The 14978-nt window shown below is 30.7% G+C and overlaps 2 protein-coding genes across 7 annotated transcripts in view; both read right to left on the bottom strand.

Moving 5' to 3' along the window:
• LOC125066756 (protein unc-13 homolog 4B) overlaps positions 1 to 14978 on the bottom strand; it is a 48818-nt gene that overhangs the window by 10761 nt on the left and 23079 nt on the right. For 5 of the 6 annotated variants that reach the window (XM_047675009.1, XM_047675010.1, XM_047675011.1 and 2 more), the window contains exons 2-5: positions 8329 to 8596; positions 1888 to 2234; positions 1554 to 1601; positions 1320 to 1479 (exon numbers count right to left, since the gene is read on the bottom strand). In XM_047675009.1, coding sequence (XP_047530965.1) covers positions 1320 to 1479; positions 1554 to 1601; positions 1888 to 2234; positions 8329 to 8596 — 823 coding nt within the window. Of the gene's footprint in view, positions 1 to 1319; positions 1480 to 1553; positions 1602 to 1887; positions 2235 to 3727; positions 3960 to 8328; positions 8597 to 14978 lie in introns of those variants that run through there. The other variant, XM_047675014.1, reaches the window with a different exon arrangement.
• LOC125066758 (succinate semialdehyde dehydrogenase) lies at positions 9865 to 12063 on the bottom strand. The gene has a single exon (XM_047675015.1). The coding sequence runs from the start codon at positions 11799 to 11801 to the stop codon at positions 10278 to 10280; it is 1524 nt and encodes a 507-aa protein (XP_047530971.1). The 5' UTR covers positions 11802 to 12063; the 3' UTR covers positions 9865 to 10277.

Raw genomic sequence — 14978 nt, 5'->3', positions numbered from 1 at the left:
TGGATTCAGGTCCTCTCAGTAATAAGTTACTTGCCTTTGTGCAAGCCCATCGAATGTGTACTATCAGATATTCTAACGCCAAACCACAATACTTAGTATTGTTGTGTTTCAATTTGAAGAGTAAGTGAACCAGAACTACATGGACAAGGGACATAACAAAGTAGCTCCCAAGGTTGGTGGCGTTTTGGCGATGTATGGAATAGTTAATACTTCTTGCAGCGCCCACCGACAGTATAAAAAAAATAACTACTACTCCAAATGAAGATATTATTTATTATTACTTGTGTTTTCAAAATTTAATTTAACAGCATCGAATTTAACATCCACTATTAACTTTAACTCTAGCTATAACGGTAAGAAGTTATTAAATTTCGCTAATGTTCACATTATATTCGTATATTTTAAACGTCATTCGGTTAGCAGCAACATCGAGTATGGCGAGATATTCAAACAGTTGTTTCAAAGCCTTTTGAAATAGCAACAGCGCGTGATCAAAATCAAAACAAATTATAATAATATTATAGCGATGTAATTTCTTATATTATGAAAAGAAACATCGTTAATTTAATCTTATCAAGTTGTATAAATCGAATTTCTAAAGTAATAACGGAATATGAACCATATAAATATAATATTCAAAACTTTATTACGAAGACGCGGGTTTTCCCAATTCGAAGCTTATGTTTTAGTATGTATTCAATTCAAAAGTAATTCCCAGCAGGTTTAATTAAGTTCAAGATCATTTTACAGAATAATGTCAGTTTTCAAACAGGGAAAATCCCTTGTTTGATTGTATTATGACTTTTACGCAAAACCTTATTAAATAACACAAACTTGCCACACATTTTTTTGCGCCAAACAAGAATAATTTGCGTTGTTACGTTACTTTTACAATAGTGTGTGTACTTAGTATTGCAATGAAATCTAGTTATTACAAGGAGTGTTTGATTATTTTGATGTAGATGATAATAAAGACCATTTTTATGACAGTAACCCTGGTAAGAGCTACTTGTAAAACAGACAGACTATACCAAGATGAAAGAAGAAGTCGCTCTATCCGCATGGTGTGCGTTAATGCTAGTTACAATTTCGTACTTGACGGAGACTGTAATGATTGTATTCGGCTATAATCGCAAAATATTCTTACGAGGTTTTTCTTAGATAAGGTTATAGAGCGACATGGATTGAAATGAACTATTGCAAAGTTTCAAGATAATAATGACGTCAATTTGGTGGTAAATTAAGGGAGAGGGGCGATAGACACACTCTGCTGACTCATTTAAATGTGTACTTTATATAATAAACACAAAAACACTTACTTTTAGCGGTATATTGGCCGTCCCAATCAGTTCGTTGTCATGTTTTCCCGTAGATGCTGTAATAGCTATTTCTTTCATAAGTTTCCGAAGACCTTTCACACCTTTGACTTCAAATATCTTGGTCATTTTCTCCTTAACTGTTTCCGCAGGATCAAAATCCCTAAAACAATCCATAAGTCTAGTAGTCATTCGATAGAAAATTATAGAAATAAAAAAAGCTATCAGAACACTTACCAAACTTCTAAGCAAAGTGAATCTTCCTGAAGGTTACCTGGAATAGGCCTGAAACATTCGGTAATATTTACCATTTTTTTTAAAATAAACCGTTTAAATAGGTGGTAATGATTCTGTGAACATACACTAACAAGATTAAACATATGAATATAGATCTATTCACACACAAAGGCGCTAAGAATTTTTACAGCAAAAGGAAATACAATTTCGATTATATTTATTAATGCACACCGATAATTTATATGTTCTTCTGTACATATAATGTATCGATAAAATACAATGTATCGATAAAATTAAATTTAAGGTTAGGTTTTAGTTATAATAAGATACTTACAATGAAAAATGTTCCTCCCAAACTGGATTAAGGGTGCCCGATTTGACAGACGTATTATATCTGTGAGAAGTGTTGGACATGAGGTAAATCGTAACAAAAGGATCGCTGAGACCACTTGGATCCTTTGAAACGAGATCCTTCCCTTCGATTACTTCTACGTTTAACATTAGTTCTGGCGGTTCTTTTGCTTCAGCTTGTGTTAGGAGTTCTGTGTGTTTATCGTTTGATATTTTGAACGCTTCTTGTACATAGGTCAGCATTGCTTGCTGACCCACTTCACAGCCTATGTCACATCCGCCGACATTGTGTAAAATCTCATAAAGGATCTCCAAATATAATTCATCAACCTGAAAAAAGATAATTTAAGCAATACTTAGTGACAATATTTGACTTTTTAAAACGTTCTATTTCTGCAATTAATCGTTGCTTTCATTTAGTTCATTATTTTCATTTCAAGGAACGAAATATACATTGAAGCTATCAAACAGATTCGTTAGAAATAAAACCGCCTGACCCAGTTTTGTAAATAAAACAATGCATCGATTTTCGACAGTGCTCTATTCATAGAACCGCTATACAAACTATTCCCTTTTACAAAAATGCATCCCTAGCAATGAACAAATATTGAGAAAAAAAAATCATGTTACAGTAAAAAGATTTTCAAAACCCATTTCCAACGGAATAAATGAAAATAATACCCATTTCTTAAATGTGAATAGTAAATTAATATCTTCAGATTTTAATGTATTTGCTTGATTTACATCGTGGATTAAAAAAAAAGCAATACAAATACATTGAGGGCCATAATTTCGTTTAAATAACATAATATATATATCAGTTTTACAGTAAACATACGGATGAGTCGTAGTAATATCGTAAGTTCATGAACTATTAAGGAACTGCGGTCAATTTATCCTTTTACAAAATCCCGTTTCGCACTCTACTCGATGAACCCACTGAATGAGCGCATTGTATGTCATTGTTCGTTACCAAGACACACGCGAACCAAAGTTTATGCGACCAAGTTCAAATGTCACCACGGCTGATACTACTACAATGTTTATCCTGTATTTACATAACGGTGGGGTTACTGCGCCGTCGTGGGAAATATATTGATTGATCTTGATTGAAAAAGCTCAGTGATGTTTTTGATTTACCGCATCGGTGGGTTATTACAAACTGTTTTTATTTTTATTTAAATGTGCAGAAAGAACGTGAAGGTTAGAATCGTAATTGGAGAACAAAGTTCGACTTAATAAAAAACATGTCAACTTTTGAGTTTAGTCGTGTTTTAATTTGTTTTTTTTTTTCTTGTATAAAAATAAAGTCAAAGGCCAAGTTAAATCGACCTTGTGAACGCATTATTTGACAGAAAAATCTCTATTTGAATTTGGCAAATATTTATACCAGATTGAGATAGTTACGTCTAGATTTTCACGAAAAGAAGATCAAAATAAATAAATTTCGACTCAATCAATTTTTGCCACTGAACACCTACCCAAAATTAAAACAGTTTTTATTTTTAACTCTGAAGTCATTTGCATGTCTTTCAATGTCTCAAAGACAAAAAAATTGTGACTAATACCATGGCAACTGACTTTAATTTCTTTAAAGTAACAAAAACCAAAACATATTTCTTTAGTCTAATAATTTACTCTAAAATATGTCATTGTATGACTTTAAAAGGAAAAAATTCAAATATCCTGTTGATACAAAATTAAAACGATACAATTTTCTTGTTGCGAATATATTATACTGTGATGACATTATATTGTGATGCAAATTTAAGCATTTCGACTTAAAACCATTAGGTTTAAATAAACGAATGTTTTCAACGTACTGTCATTGATTGTATAAGCATGCTCGTCTGACGGTCAAGCAGTTCTTTCTTCACGCCTCTGAACTTAGTTCGCAATGTACCCATTCCATTCATGTTCACTTACTATTCACTCACTCTAACATAATATAACGCTAACACATGTTACGGTTTAAGTAATATTTTAAATATACTAAAAACGTCCGAGATGAGTCCGATCGACTCGTAGCTACGCTCAAGTCCGGCCGGGACTCAGGAATCGAGCCGATCTGCCGCCAGATTCTATTTTCGCAAAGCGCTACCATCGGAGACGAATGTGAACTTAACTAAATAACAAAAATTGTAGACATTTTATTTTTAATTCATCGCAATAAGATACTCAAATAATTGTCGAACAATGGCAGTGACCTTTGGCACCGATTTCATTTTAAATTTATTTTTTGATGCCATATATAACGCTTGAGTATTTTTATTACATACTTATAATTATTAGAGGAATATAAAAGGCTTAGTTATCTTAATCTCCTGTCTAACTAATCAATTGAGCAGCCAGCAACATCCGGCTGTATAAACGTCTTATTACTTCGCAACATTATCACTGTGCTAATGGAGAATTAGATTTATGCTTCTGATCCATTACAAAATCTATAAAGCAGTACATTAGGCAAAGGTTTATGATGAATCTGGCAATAAAAATTACGAGCGCACTTGAAATTTTCAATCATAAAACTGTTTTTATATTTACAGAGCGTTTAAAAAGTTAAAAAGAACTGTTGCGGTTCCAAATTTTTCATCAGTGACCAAAGTATACATTATAAATACGTTTAAAAAAATCTTGAAAAATAACTCTTTGTCGAAGAACATTTCATCACTTTGAATTTTGACAAAAATAAATGCATAAAAACAAAAAAAAAACAAAAAAAATAAAATTGAAAATGTAAATAATTCCTTTGCCTCGTTATCTCTTTGGGTCTTTAAAAACTCACGTTCATCCGAACGTGATCCTTCGGCCTAAGTGGGTATAATAGAAGCATTTAGCAATCCATTTACTCGATTGACAGTATCATAGGTTTTCCCCGCAAGGAAATAAGGAAATATTTAGTGGTCTGGTTAATAGAAAAAATAAATATTCATACTTAATAAATCTATACTTTCTAACAAACGAGGAGAACTATTAAAGCAATATAGAACTTATACATATATTAAAATATTTCGGTGAAGGTTTTAATATATGGTATACATATATAAAGCACCCGATATAAATTGAGTTTTTTTTTTTATTTTGCTATTGACATATGAAACGTGAGTTAGATTTTCTTAAACTTTAGTATAATCCTAAAAACTAACGCAATAAGTTCTCTCCATTTAGACTTAAATTAACCCATTTTTAACGTTAATATTATTACTTAGTTTAACGTTTAGAAACATGTGTGAACTAATTATACATATACCTAATTAATATGTATGTGAAATTTATTATTAACAAGGAATCAAAGTTTCGATGTTTCAAAGCGCTGAGGCGAAATCTCCCGTCGAACGATTTATTTGTTATATAAACCATGCAGTTTACATTTACTAACGGAAATTACTGTGTTATGTTAACCAATGTAGTTATTAACAGATTTTTCGGTTTCCATGGCAACGGAATTGTTTAAAAACTTTGCTTTATATCTATATAAAAAATAAACTTCAGAAATTCACATGTACCTACCTAAGTACTAACTAACGAACTAAGCGTACATAATACCTTTTTTTAACTTTTTTTATTAATTTTTTTTTAAATGAATGTTTTAAATTTATGGGTTAATTTTTTTTCTTGAAGTTTGATCAGATAAAATTATTAAGTTTTTTAATCTACTTAAAAAACAAAAAATGTGAACAGTGAATCTAACTATCAAACTATTTAGATGATTTTATTTTAACGCAGTCATTCAAAAAATATTTTATACAAATAGCAAATACATCACTTAGTTTATTACTAAGAGCAAGACTCGACTTACAAAACGTTGAATGTTTTTTTGAAATTAAAACATTTTAAAGAATCAATACTAATATTGTCTCTCTTAAACCGCTGAACCGATTTAGATAAAATTTGGTATTGAGATAGTTTGAGTCTCGAGGAGAGACATCACATATAGGTAAATATTTATAAATTTCAAATCAATAAATGGATCAATAGTAGAAATAAGGTTCATCATAATCAGGTTGAGGACAACACATTCTGATATTCACGTTTCAAGCCTTTCACTGCTATCAAACAGAACATACAAAAAAACAAAAGTCGATTAGCAAACAGGGTAGATTTTCAATGCTACAAAACTATTACAAGATGTGGCTTTTGAAACTGTACAGAGTCTTCAGAGAATTTAACATGATAAAATCCAGACCGCTTATTATCTAGACATTTCCAGATCCAATTGAATATATAATACAATATTTACAACACACTGAACGCTTATCTCAACAGATGCAAATATTATTACATCCTAGACTAGAATAGACTACAATGCACGTATTACGTTTTATAATTTAATCAAAACGGAAAGTAAACTACCTTTGTCTAATTGTTACACAAAATAATGTACATGATATCGAGATGGACCAGTGATTAGTATACGTGAACAGAACCGATTATTTCGGGTTCAAACCCGCGTAAGAACAACTGAATGTGTTTCATCGTGTTTCTTTTTGTGTTATTACCATATATATGTATTCTCATGTAAGCGACTTATTTCTTTTTGAGAATAAATTGTCTATAAACCTAACCTAATCTTATCAGCGGTCAAGAAAACTATAGTGAAGAAAACTGCATTGCTATCCCGCTTTAACACATTTATGTGTGAAATGTATTGGGTAGTCTTTATAAAGGCTACCCAATACAGTTCACACGCGCCAATAATTTATTTAATTTAAAATAAATTAAATATAATATTGCTAAAATTGTTGCTTAGAAATATATTTTATTTTGTTGATATATTTCTTCATTTAATGATATACCTTTTTTAATATCACGTACCAGTCAAGTACAACTTCAATATTTAAGTCTTATCAGCAGACTGTAATCAATACTCGACCACATCATAAAATCTTGATACGTTATTTATATGAAATATTTCAACTATTAGTATATCAACGTACAATGTTAATTGCGACATAGTACTTTATGACATTACACAATTAAATCCTACGTCGAGTTTGAGTTTTGTTTTTTCGCAATAACTTCAAAGATGTAGAATTTTAAATGATAAAACTATTTATATCTTAACTATTTTATTTTAAAAACATTTTATCAATGAATATATATAAATGCATTCTTCAAAGAGGTTCATTGAAAGTAACCTTGGCGTTAAAGTTGACAAAATAAACCATGGATGAAAGAATTGGCTCGTTGCCACGAATGGGGCATTGTGCGTCTGTGCTCACACTGTCAGTATATGGAACACCTATCATGGCCACGAGTATATTTTTAAATGGGCAATGGGCGTCTGCACACATTTGTATACAGTCTACACTACCGCTGCATACAAAGAAAAAATACTAAATTTTGGTACTTATCATTCTAGAGTAACTGAAAATTGCTTTATAAACACGTTTAGTTTGACTATATTTTAATATGAGATGGAGTACTGTTGAATTATTGATACGATGATAGGATAAGTTCTCATTTAACACTTTCATTAATTATATAACTTAAACTATTAGACTTAGTCTAAATTATTTCTTAACAACACAAGTTATATGCTATATTTTATTTATAAAAGATTCTAATTGGAAATCTCAATATTTGCAAATCAAATTGAACGAAAAATTATATCTAATCCAAGTGAGTAAAACCGCGGGGCGCTACAAATAAATACTAAAACGGTTTCAAAAGTACATAGTTAAGTTCAATATAATGATAATATGTCTGGATACGTGCCAATATTTCACGTAACACACTTATGGCGAGATGCCTTATAATTTGAACCACGACATTCCTAATTATATTCCAATGTCTAGTTCAGATGAAAGTAAAACGATAAAAAATATCGACCGACATCCGCTCACCGAGAAATAAACAACATTCAACGATTGCTACACGCTCTTGATACTCTATAAAAGAAACACTGTTTTAAACACGCCGAGTTATTTAAACTATGTTTAGATATCCACCTTGAAAGTACGAATTAATTTAATACTTCGCTTCAGCCTCTTAACAAACACAAATATTTGTATCTATAAATAGACAAAGGCAAAATCAATTTAGTAACTTTTTCTCTGCTTTTTGTCTGTTCCAAACATGCAAATTAATTTAAGGTTTTTTATTGAAAATATAGGTTCAATAAATTCAAGATTTCGACAACTGAGCGAGCACTAGTAAAAAGCTAACAGTCTTAAATGTAAACATTTCTTGGCGGAAGTTTAGTTAAAATCTGACTTGATCCACTTTCAGGCGAAAAGGAACAGCATCGTGTAACTAATGCCCCTTAATAACCCTTTAGATTTATTTACTTCTCTATTTAAAATATTAATTTTTTTTGAGAACTACAACTCAAGGAATAAAATCAAGGTCGGATGTTAGTCACTGAAGACTCTCAAGTCTACATTCTTTATAAGACATACATAATTACTGCAATGGTACTCACATTCCAGCCAACAGCTTCAACGTAAAATTCTACTTTCTCCGGGTCTTCAGGCTCCGAGTCTGTGTCGAGTAAAGTTTCATTGCCGCTGTCCGAGTCACGTGTCACGCTTCGACTCTCAGATACTTCTGTGACGACTTTCTCTCCGTCTTGCTCCTCAACTTCTTTCAATGGAGCTAAAGGTGTAGATTCCTCGAGTGCTGCTTTTTGCGTCGCTTGCTTAAGGATTGAACCAAATTTTTCGAAGAAACTATCGTCCACTTCTTGTATTCTGAAATCAAAGGACATTTTTATTGAAGAACTTAGACATATTGAGGCAGAAACAATTTACTGCTTTAAATACTTTTTTTTTATTATTTTAGTACACCTAATATAATAATAAAAATATATGTCTTTTTTCTATCTTTATGAAGACTAAAAACTTGTTGCAAATTGTTTGTTCGATCCAGCAAAACTGACTTATATTTTAATTATGATACTAATATACATATCTGTAATTATTGTATCATATCACAACAATATTTTATTATCATATATCTACTATTGTTAATTCCACAAGAAATATCTGAGATCCGAATCCGAAAGAGTGCTTTCTGCCGAGGTATTTCCGCTAGTGGACAAAATTGATCACTATTTATCGTGCGTCATGTTTTAACTAAATAAACAATGACAATATTTCTATATTCATATCGTCTGCTATACAACGGACACCTATCCTCATGAAATTATTTATGACAGGACCTTCTGAGTTCACTAATTAGTTAAGTCCAATTCGTCGACTACATCGAAAAAAAAACTTCATAAAAAATGTATTGTATGCATGTAAAATGGTCACGAATTAATATGGTAAATCCTTGATTTATACAATTTCAACTACTATCTTTATTATTTATAACAATAATTCAAAACTTAATGTAAACAAACAAAACAATATTTCATTTAGTTTGGATATTATTTTAAATTAGAACGCGTGCATCTTAACCGATGATTTCGGGTCCAAACCCAGGCAGGCACCACTGAATTTTTATGTGCTTAATTTGTGTTTATAATTCATCTCGTGCTCGGCGGTGAAGGAAAATATCGTGAGGAAACCTGCATGTGTCTAATTTCAACGAAATTCTGCCACATGTGTATTCCGCCAACCCGCATTGGAGCAGCGTGGTGGAATATGCAGCTAATGCTAAAAAAAAAAAAATATTCAAACAAAAAAATGTGCAATAAGAATACTAATTACCTACTGCATTTATTATATTTCAATCAATACATGACTTATGCTACTGAATATTATCTATGATCAAACAATTGAATCATAAATCGTAAGTGTCTATATTAAGTGGATATTAGTGGTATAATAGTTAAGCACACATCTTATCGATACTCGAGTTCTTATCGAAACATGAGATTCAATCAAAAAGGAATTATAATCAAAAACAATTTCGCATATATATTTTATTGAATTTGTATACATTTGATGTACATAAAGTTGATTTTTGCAGAACAAATAATATTATTTAGGACATTTTATATATCAGACAAAGACTTATAAATATTAATATATAATAATTTTAGATACACAGTTGATATATTTTTGTTATGACTGCAACTTATAGGATTCAACCGTTTAAATGCAATTTATATTACAACTAGTATATATTTAGTACATAATGTACTAAAATGCTTATAAAACAGATCTTAATAAACCTATTCTAAAATCACATTTCCTGGAAGACTGGAATGATATAGTCTTATATTTATTAAATTAAAATTTTATATGTTTATTTTTGTCATTATATAATAATATAACTTATTTTTAAATATAAATTAAAATTTGTTTACGCTTAAAAAAAATTATGACTGTAGGAACGATTTAAGCAAAAAATAGTTCCACTTTTTTGGGGGGACTATTTCAAAGTCAAAAAGAGTCACTTTCATTAATGATGATAAAACTTCTTCTATTTGTCCAAAGCTGAAAACAGGGTATATTTTATGTCTGTGTATTCTTCGACACCATGTTTGCTGCCCTCTCTGCCGATTCCCGACTCCTTAATACCTCCAAAAGCAGGCTCAGCAGCGGACAATATTCCATCGTTGATAGCAACCATACCAAAATCTAACTGACGAGACATTCTGAATGCTTGACCGAGATCTTTTGTGAACACATAAGACCCAAGGCCGCTTCTAGTGCCATTGGCAATTGCGACCACCTCTTGCTCCGTTTCAAACTTATGGCATACTGCTACTGGACCAAAAATTTCTTCTGCATATATTTTCATCTCTGGCTTAACATCAGTTAGGATAGTCGACTCATAAAATTTACTTCCTATTTCAACTGCAGGTTTACCGCCAATAAGTGCCTTAGCACCCTTTGACAGTGCATCGTCTACTAGTCCCGTTACCTTTTTAGCTTGTTCTGTGTTAATTAAAGGTCCACAAGTCACACCTTCTTTAGTACCAGGACCCATTATACACCCTTTGGCAATTCTTTTCTTAAAAGCCTGCACAAATGTATCAAAAACATCTTTGTGTATTAAAAATCGATTGGCACCGACACATGCTTGTCCATTATTTCTAAATTTAGCAAGCATAGCATGTTCTGCTGCATGTTCAATGTCAGCACTTGGGAAAACAATAAATGGGGCATTGCCACCTAGCTCGAGGCTAACTCTCTTGATTCCTTTAGATGCCATTCCATATAGTATTTTACCAACATGCGTCGAACCAGTAAAAGATATGCATCCCACATTAGGATCCTCGCACAGAACTTTTCCTATAGCAGGAGCATTTTTTCTGCTTGACGTAACAACGTTGATAACACCTTTGGGTACTCCAGCTTCCTCTGCTAATTTAGCCGCAGCTAGAGCTGTCAAGGGTGTGTCCTCGGCCGGTTTAATAACACATGTACATCCCGCTGCCATTAAAGCACCCACCTTTCGAGTGATCATTGCAAACGGAAAGTTCCATGGTGTTATAACCGACACTACACCTAATGGCTGCCTTGTCAACATAATGGTCTTATTAGGCCAAGGGCTTGGAATAACTTCACCGTTAATGTGACGGGCAGTATCTGCAAACCATTCTAGAAATGAATTTCCATAAACTATTTCTCCTTTAGATTCAGCTAATGGCTTTCCTGATTCAGCAGTTATAATTTGTGCAAGGTGATCTGTATTTTTAGCACACATATCATACCATTTTCTTAATATATAAGATCTTTCTTTTGCTGTTGTATCTTTCCAAGTTTTAAAAGCACTTGAAGCAGCATCAACAGCTGCTTTAGCATCGGCAGCTTCCATATCAGGAACCTCGGTAATAACTTTGTCATCCGCCGGATTAATTACCGGAAATACTGCTTTGCTGCCGGCACTCACCCATTGTCCATTAATGTAAGCATTTTTATTTAATAAATGTAAGCGACGACTTCCTTTCAAAAATAAACTCGGCTTATTCAATAAACTAACAACACAAGAAGAAATCATTTTAAATTATATTCAATAAACTCTAGAACTCCGCAAAATGTCTTCTTAGTTCTTATCAATATAATGTTTATTTAACACAATCATCAATGTCACTTGATAAGATTTATAACTCAAATTACATCTCAAAAACTACTGATTTTAGATGTCGAATATAGTAGAATCTGAATATAGATTTTTAGAAATTGACAGCCGGAGAATTTTGACAAATCATAACACAGAATGAATTTAACGATGCGTTCAGTTCAGTATAACATATGAAGCACAGATAACACCCACAACGACGTTTCGATAAGCATTATATAGCAACCTGACAATGGAACGTAATAAAACGCAGACATTATTTGGTTATAAATGTAGATCATAAAGATATTAAATAGATATTTATTTATATGCATTTTTGCATGTAAAAACAATAATTATTGTACATCTTTGTACGACTAAAAATTCTGTTGTCTTCTGACTGACATTTTCTCAACTATACAAATTGAATGGAACTAAAAATAGGTAGGTTAAGTACCTACCTATTATCTTTTATTCTAATACTATGACTATTAAGAAACATAATTAAGGTAGTTGGAGCAAGCCAATCATGTAATCTCATTTATTCATGCAATTTGATTAAAATTTAATTAATAATGATGTCAAATCAAACACAGAATTCGCTACTTTTAAAAATATGTATATTTTATGTACCTACGTATCTATGGCTTATTTCTACGTTTGAAGATATATCGAGCGTATTAACGTATTACGAAGATTTAAGGGGACTACATGAGCTAAATGCAAGTTTTATAATGCAAAAAAGTATATGATCCAATGCAGTAAACCAAATGAAAAAAATATATGATAATCTTCAGGATACATGCTAAGTATTTGTTATTTTGAAAACATGATGTAATTAATTTGGTACGATAGAAAAAAATCACAAAGTTACCTCTAAAAAGATCTTTTAATCAATAATAACTATACTTATATACGTTCCATAATTTTGGTTTTTTGTCAGATTATTCTACAAGCAATATACTATTTAACCTGGGTGTCACTTTTTTAGTAAAATCAATAGATTTTTTTTAAATCCGATATTCTTATTTTCGAACAAAATGCGTACGCATGTGTGCGTAAACGCCGTGTACAGACAATGCCGGCCGAGGCCTGATGCTATATAGACGTGTCGATCTTTTCGCCGCATCATTCATTACGTTACGAGATATTTTTTTGTAATTTTAATTGTAAATTCATTGTTTCATGTTTTCTTATAATAAATTTTATTCTTTCTTGTAAATAAATATATTAAGTTAAAATAGTGTAGTAGTAATTAGGCATTTGTTTTTTTATTATATTATTTGTTATAAATTTTAATTGTGTAAATATGGGAAATAAAGTGAAACGCGTGAGGAAAACTAAAAAACGTTTATATAAATCAAGCGCCTAACATACACATGAACGATATTAAAAGGTAAGAGTATTTAATTAGTAAACATATTTTTTTTTTTATAAATTATGAATATTGAAAACATCTATTAGAAAAATGTGCAATCAGTTCGCATATAATCAGATTTTTCGAGCCATTCTTAATAATTACGATAGAGTATTTGGTCAAAGGAAGGAAAACATCAATTGACTTTCATGGGGATCAAGTGACTACATTCGATCCCCATGAACTCGAAGCATTTTTTTTTTCATTATAACTACTATGACATATTAAGATACATATTTTTTAAATACATAATTTTATAATCAATAAAAATGTAATTACTAACATATATTTATTTTTTACAGAATAAAGAAAGTCGAAAACAATAACACGGAAGCTATTTATATTGCGTAAGAGTTTAATTTTATCGATTGTTTATAATAAGAATTAAAGTTATGTATGAACTAATTTTAATAATAATACAAAAAAGTAAAGTCGTAACAAAAAAAATGTAATTGTTGTGAACCAGAGAACTAGAATATTTAGAAGTGTCATTTGTACGTAATTCATAAATTTAAATTTTTTTGTAACGTCCGCCATATTGGATTGAATATAGCAGCAATTCATGAATCGTGCATTGTCATCGAGATTAAATATGTGTGCAAACTTTCAGCTGAAAGTGGGTGTAATATTTATTCCAAGATTCCAGGACATATGTAATAACATTAATACATACAAGTGAAATTAAATAAAAAAATTTAAAAAAAAATTAACACTAAATGTTTTTTTTTTGTAGTACTAAATATAAATAAAAATATTTTAAGTTTAATTAAATCAGTTTTATTTTTTAATCATTTTCGAATAACAGTCAAAAGCACTACAAATAATTCTAATATCCTATCTATTTTTATGAGATTTATGATTAAACCTATTATGATTAACCTTTGATTCATCAATGATTCAACCAAATCGATTTGACAAAATTTTTTTCTAGTAAATATTTAGTTTTTTTTTTTTTAAATTGAATATATATTTTTTCTTTATGAACTAATATTAATAAAACGAACAAATACTACGCTATATGTTACCCCACGGTCACTACACTACAGATTTCGAACACTTACGATTTTATTATATAAATAGATCATTAAACTTTTATAAAATGTTAAAAATTGGTATGTTTCAATATTTAGTATAAGAACTAATTGTGGTATAATAGTATAAATAATAGAAAAAAAAAGGTTAAAACTAACTGTCTATTTTATTGTATTCAAAATATAAATAAAAATATTGTAAGTTTAATTGAATCAGTTTTATTTTATAATCATTTGTTAATTAACATCGAAAGTAATAAAAATAATTCTGTTGTCCTATCTATTTTTTATGAGATTTATGATTGATCTTACGTCGCTCGGTTTGGCGCCATCTATTAGAATATTTGGGCGTAATCTCGTCACCTCGCTTAACCCTTAGTACACGGGCTTGCCGTTTTTGTCGATTTTGTAAGTGTGTGCGTGCGATTCTCAAGGGCACTTAGCTCTTGTAGTCCTCTTAATCTTCACGTTCAGTCTGAATTGTTTTAAATTAATGTTACTTATATTTAATTTTATGTGAGTTTTAATTGAAAAGTTGTTTATCAACTTGCACAAATATACTCATATACTATTTCACATGGCAAGGTACAACAATAGCTATTAACTACAGCGCAGACTAAGGAAAAGGGCTGATACGCAGCTACGAAATGGTGTTTCGTAATAATCGTA

The sequence above is a fragment of the Vanessa atalanta genome, chromosome 10 (genome assembly GCF_905147765.1).
Source record: "Vanessa atalanta chromosome 10, ilVanAtal1.2, whole genome shotgun sequence".
Lineage (NCBI taxonomy): Eukaryota > Metazoa > Arthropoda > Insecta > Lepidoptera > Nymphalidae > Vanessa > Vanessa atalanta.
The sequence above is the reverse complement of the archived record's forward strand: the minus strand, read 5'-3'. Positions and strand labels throughout refer to the sequence as shown.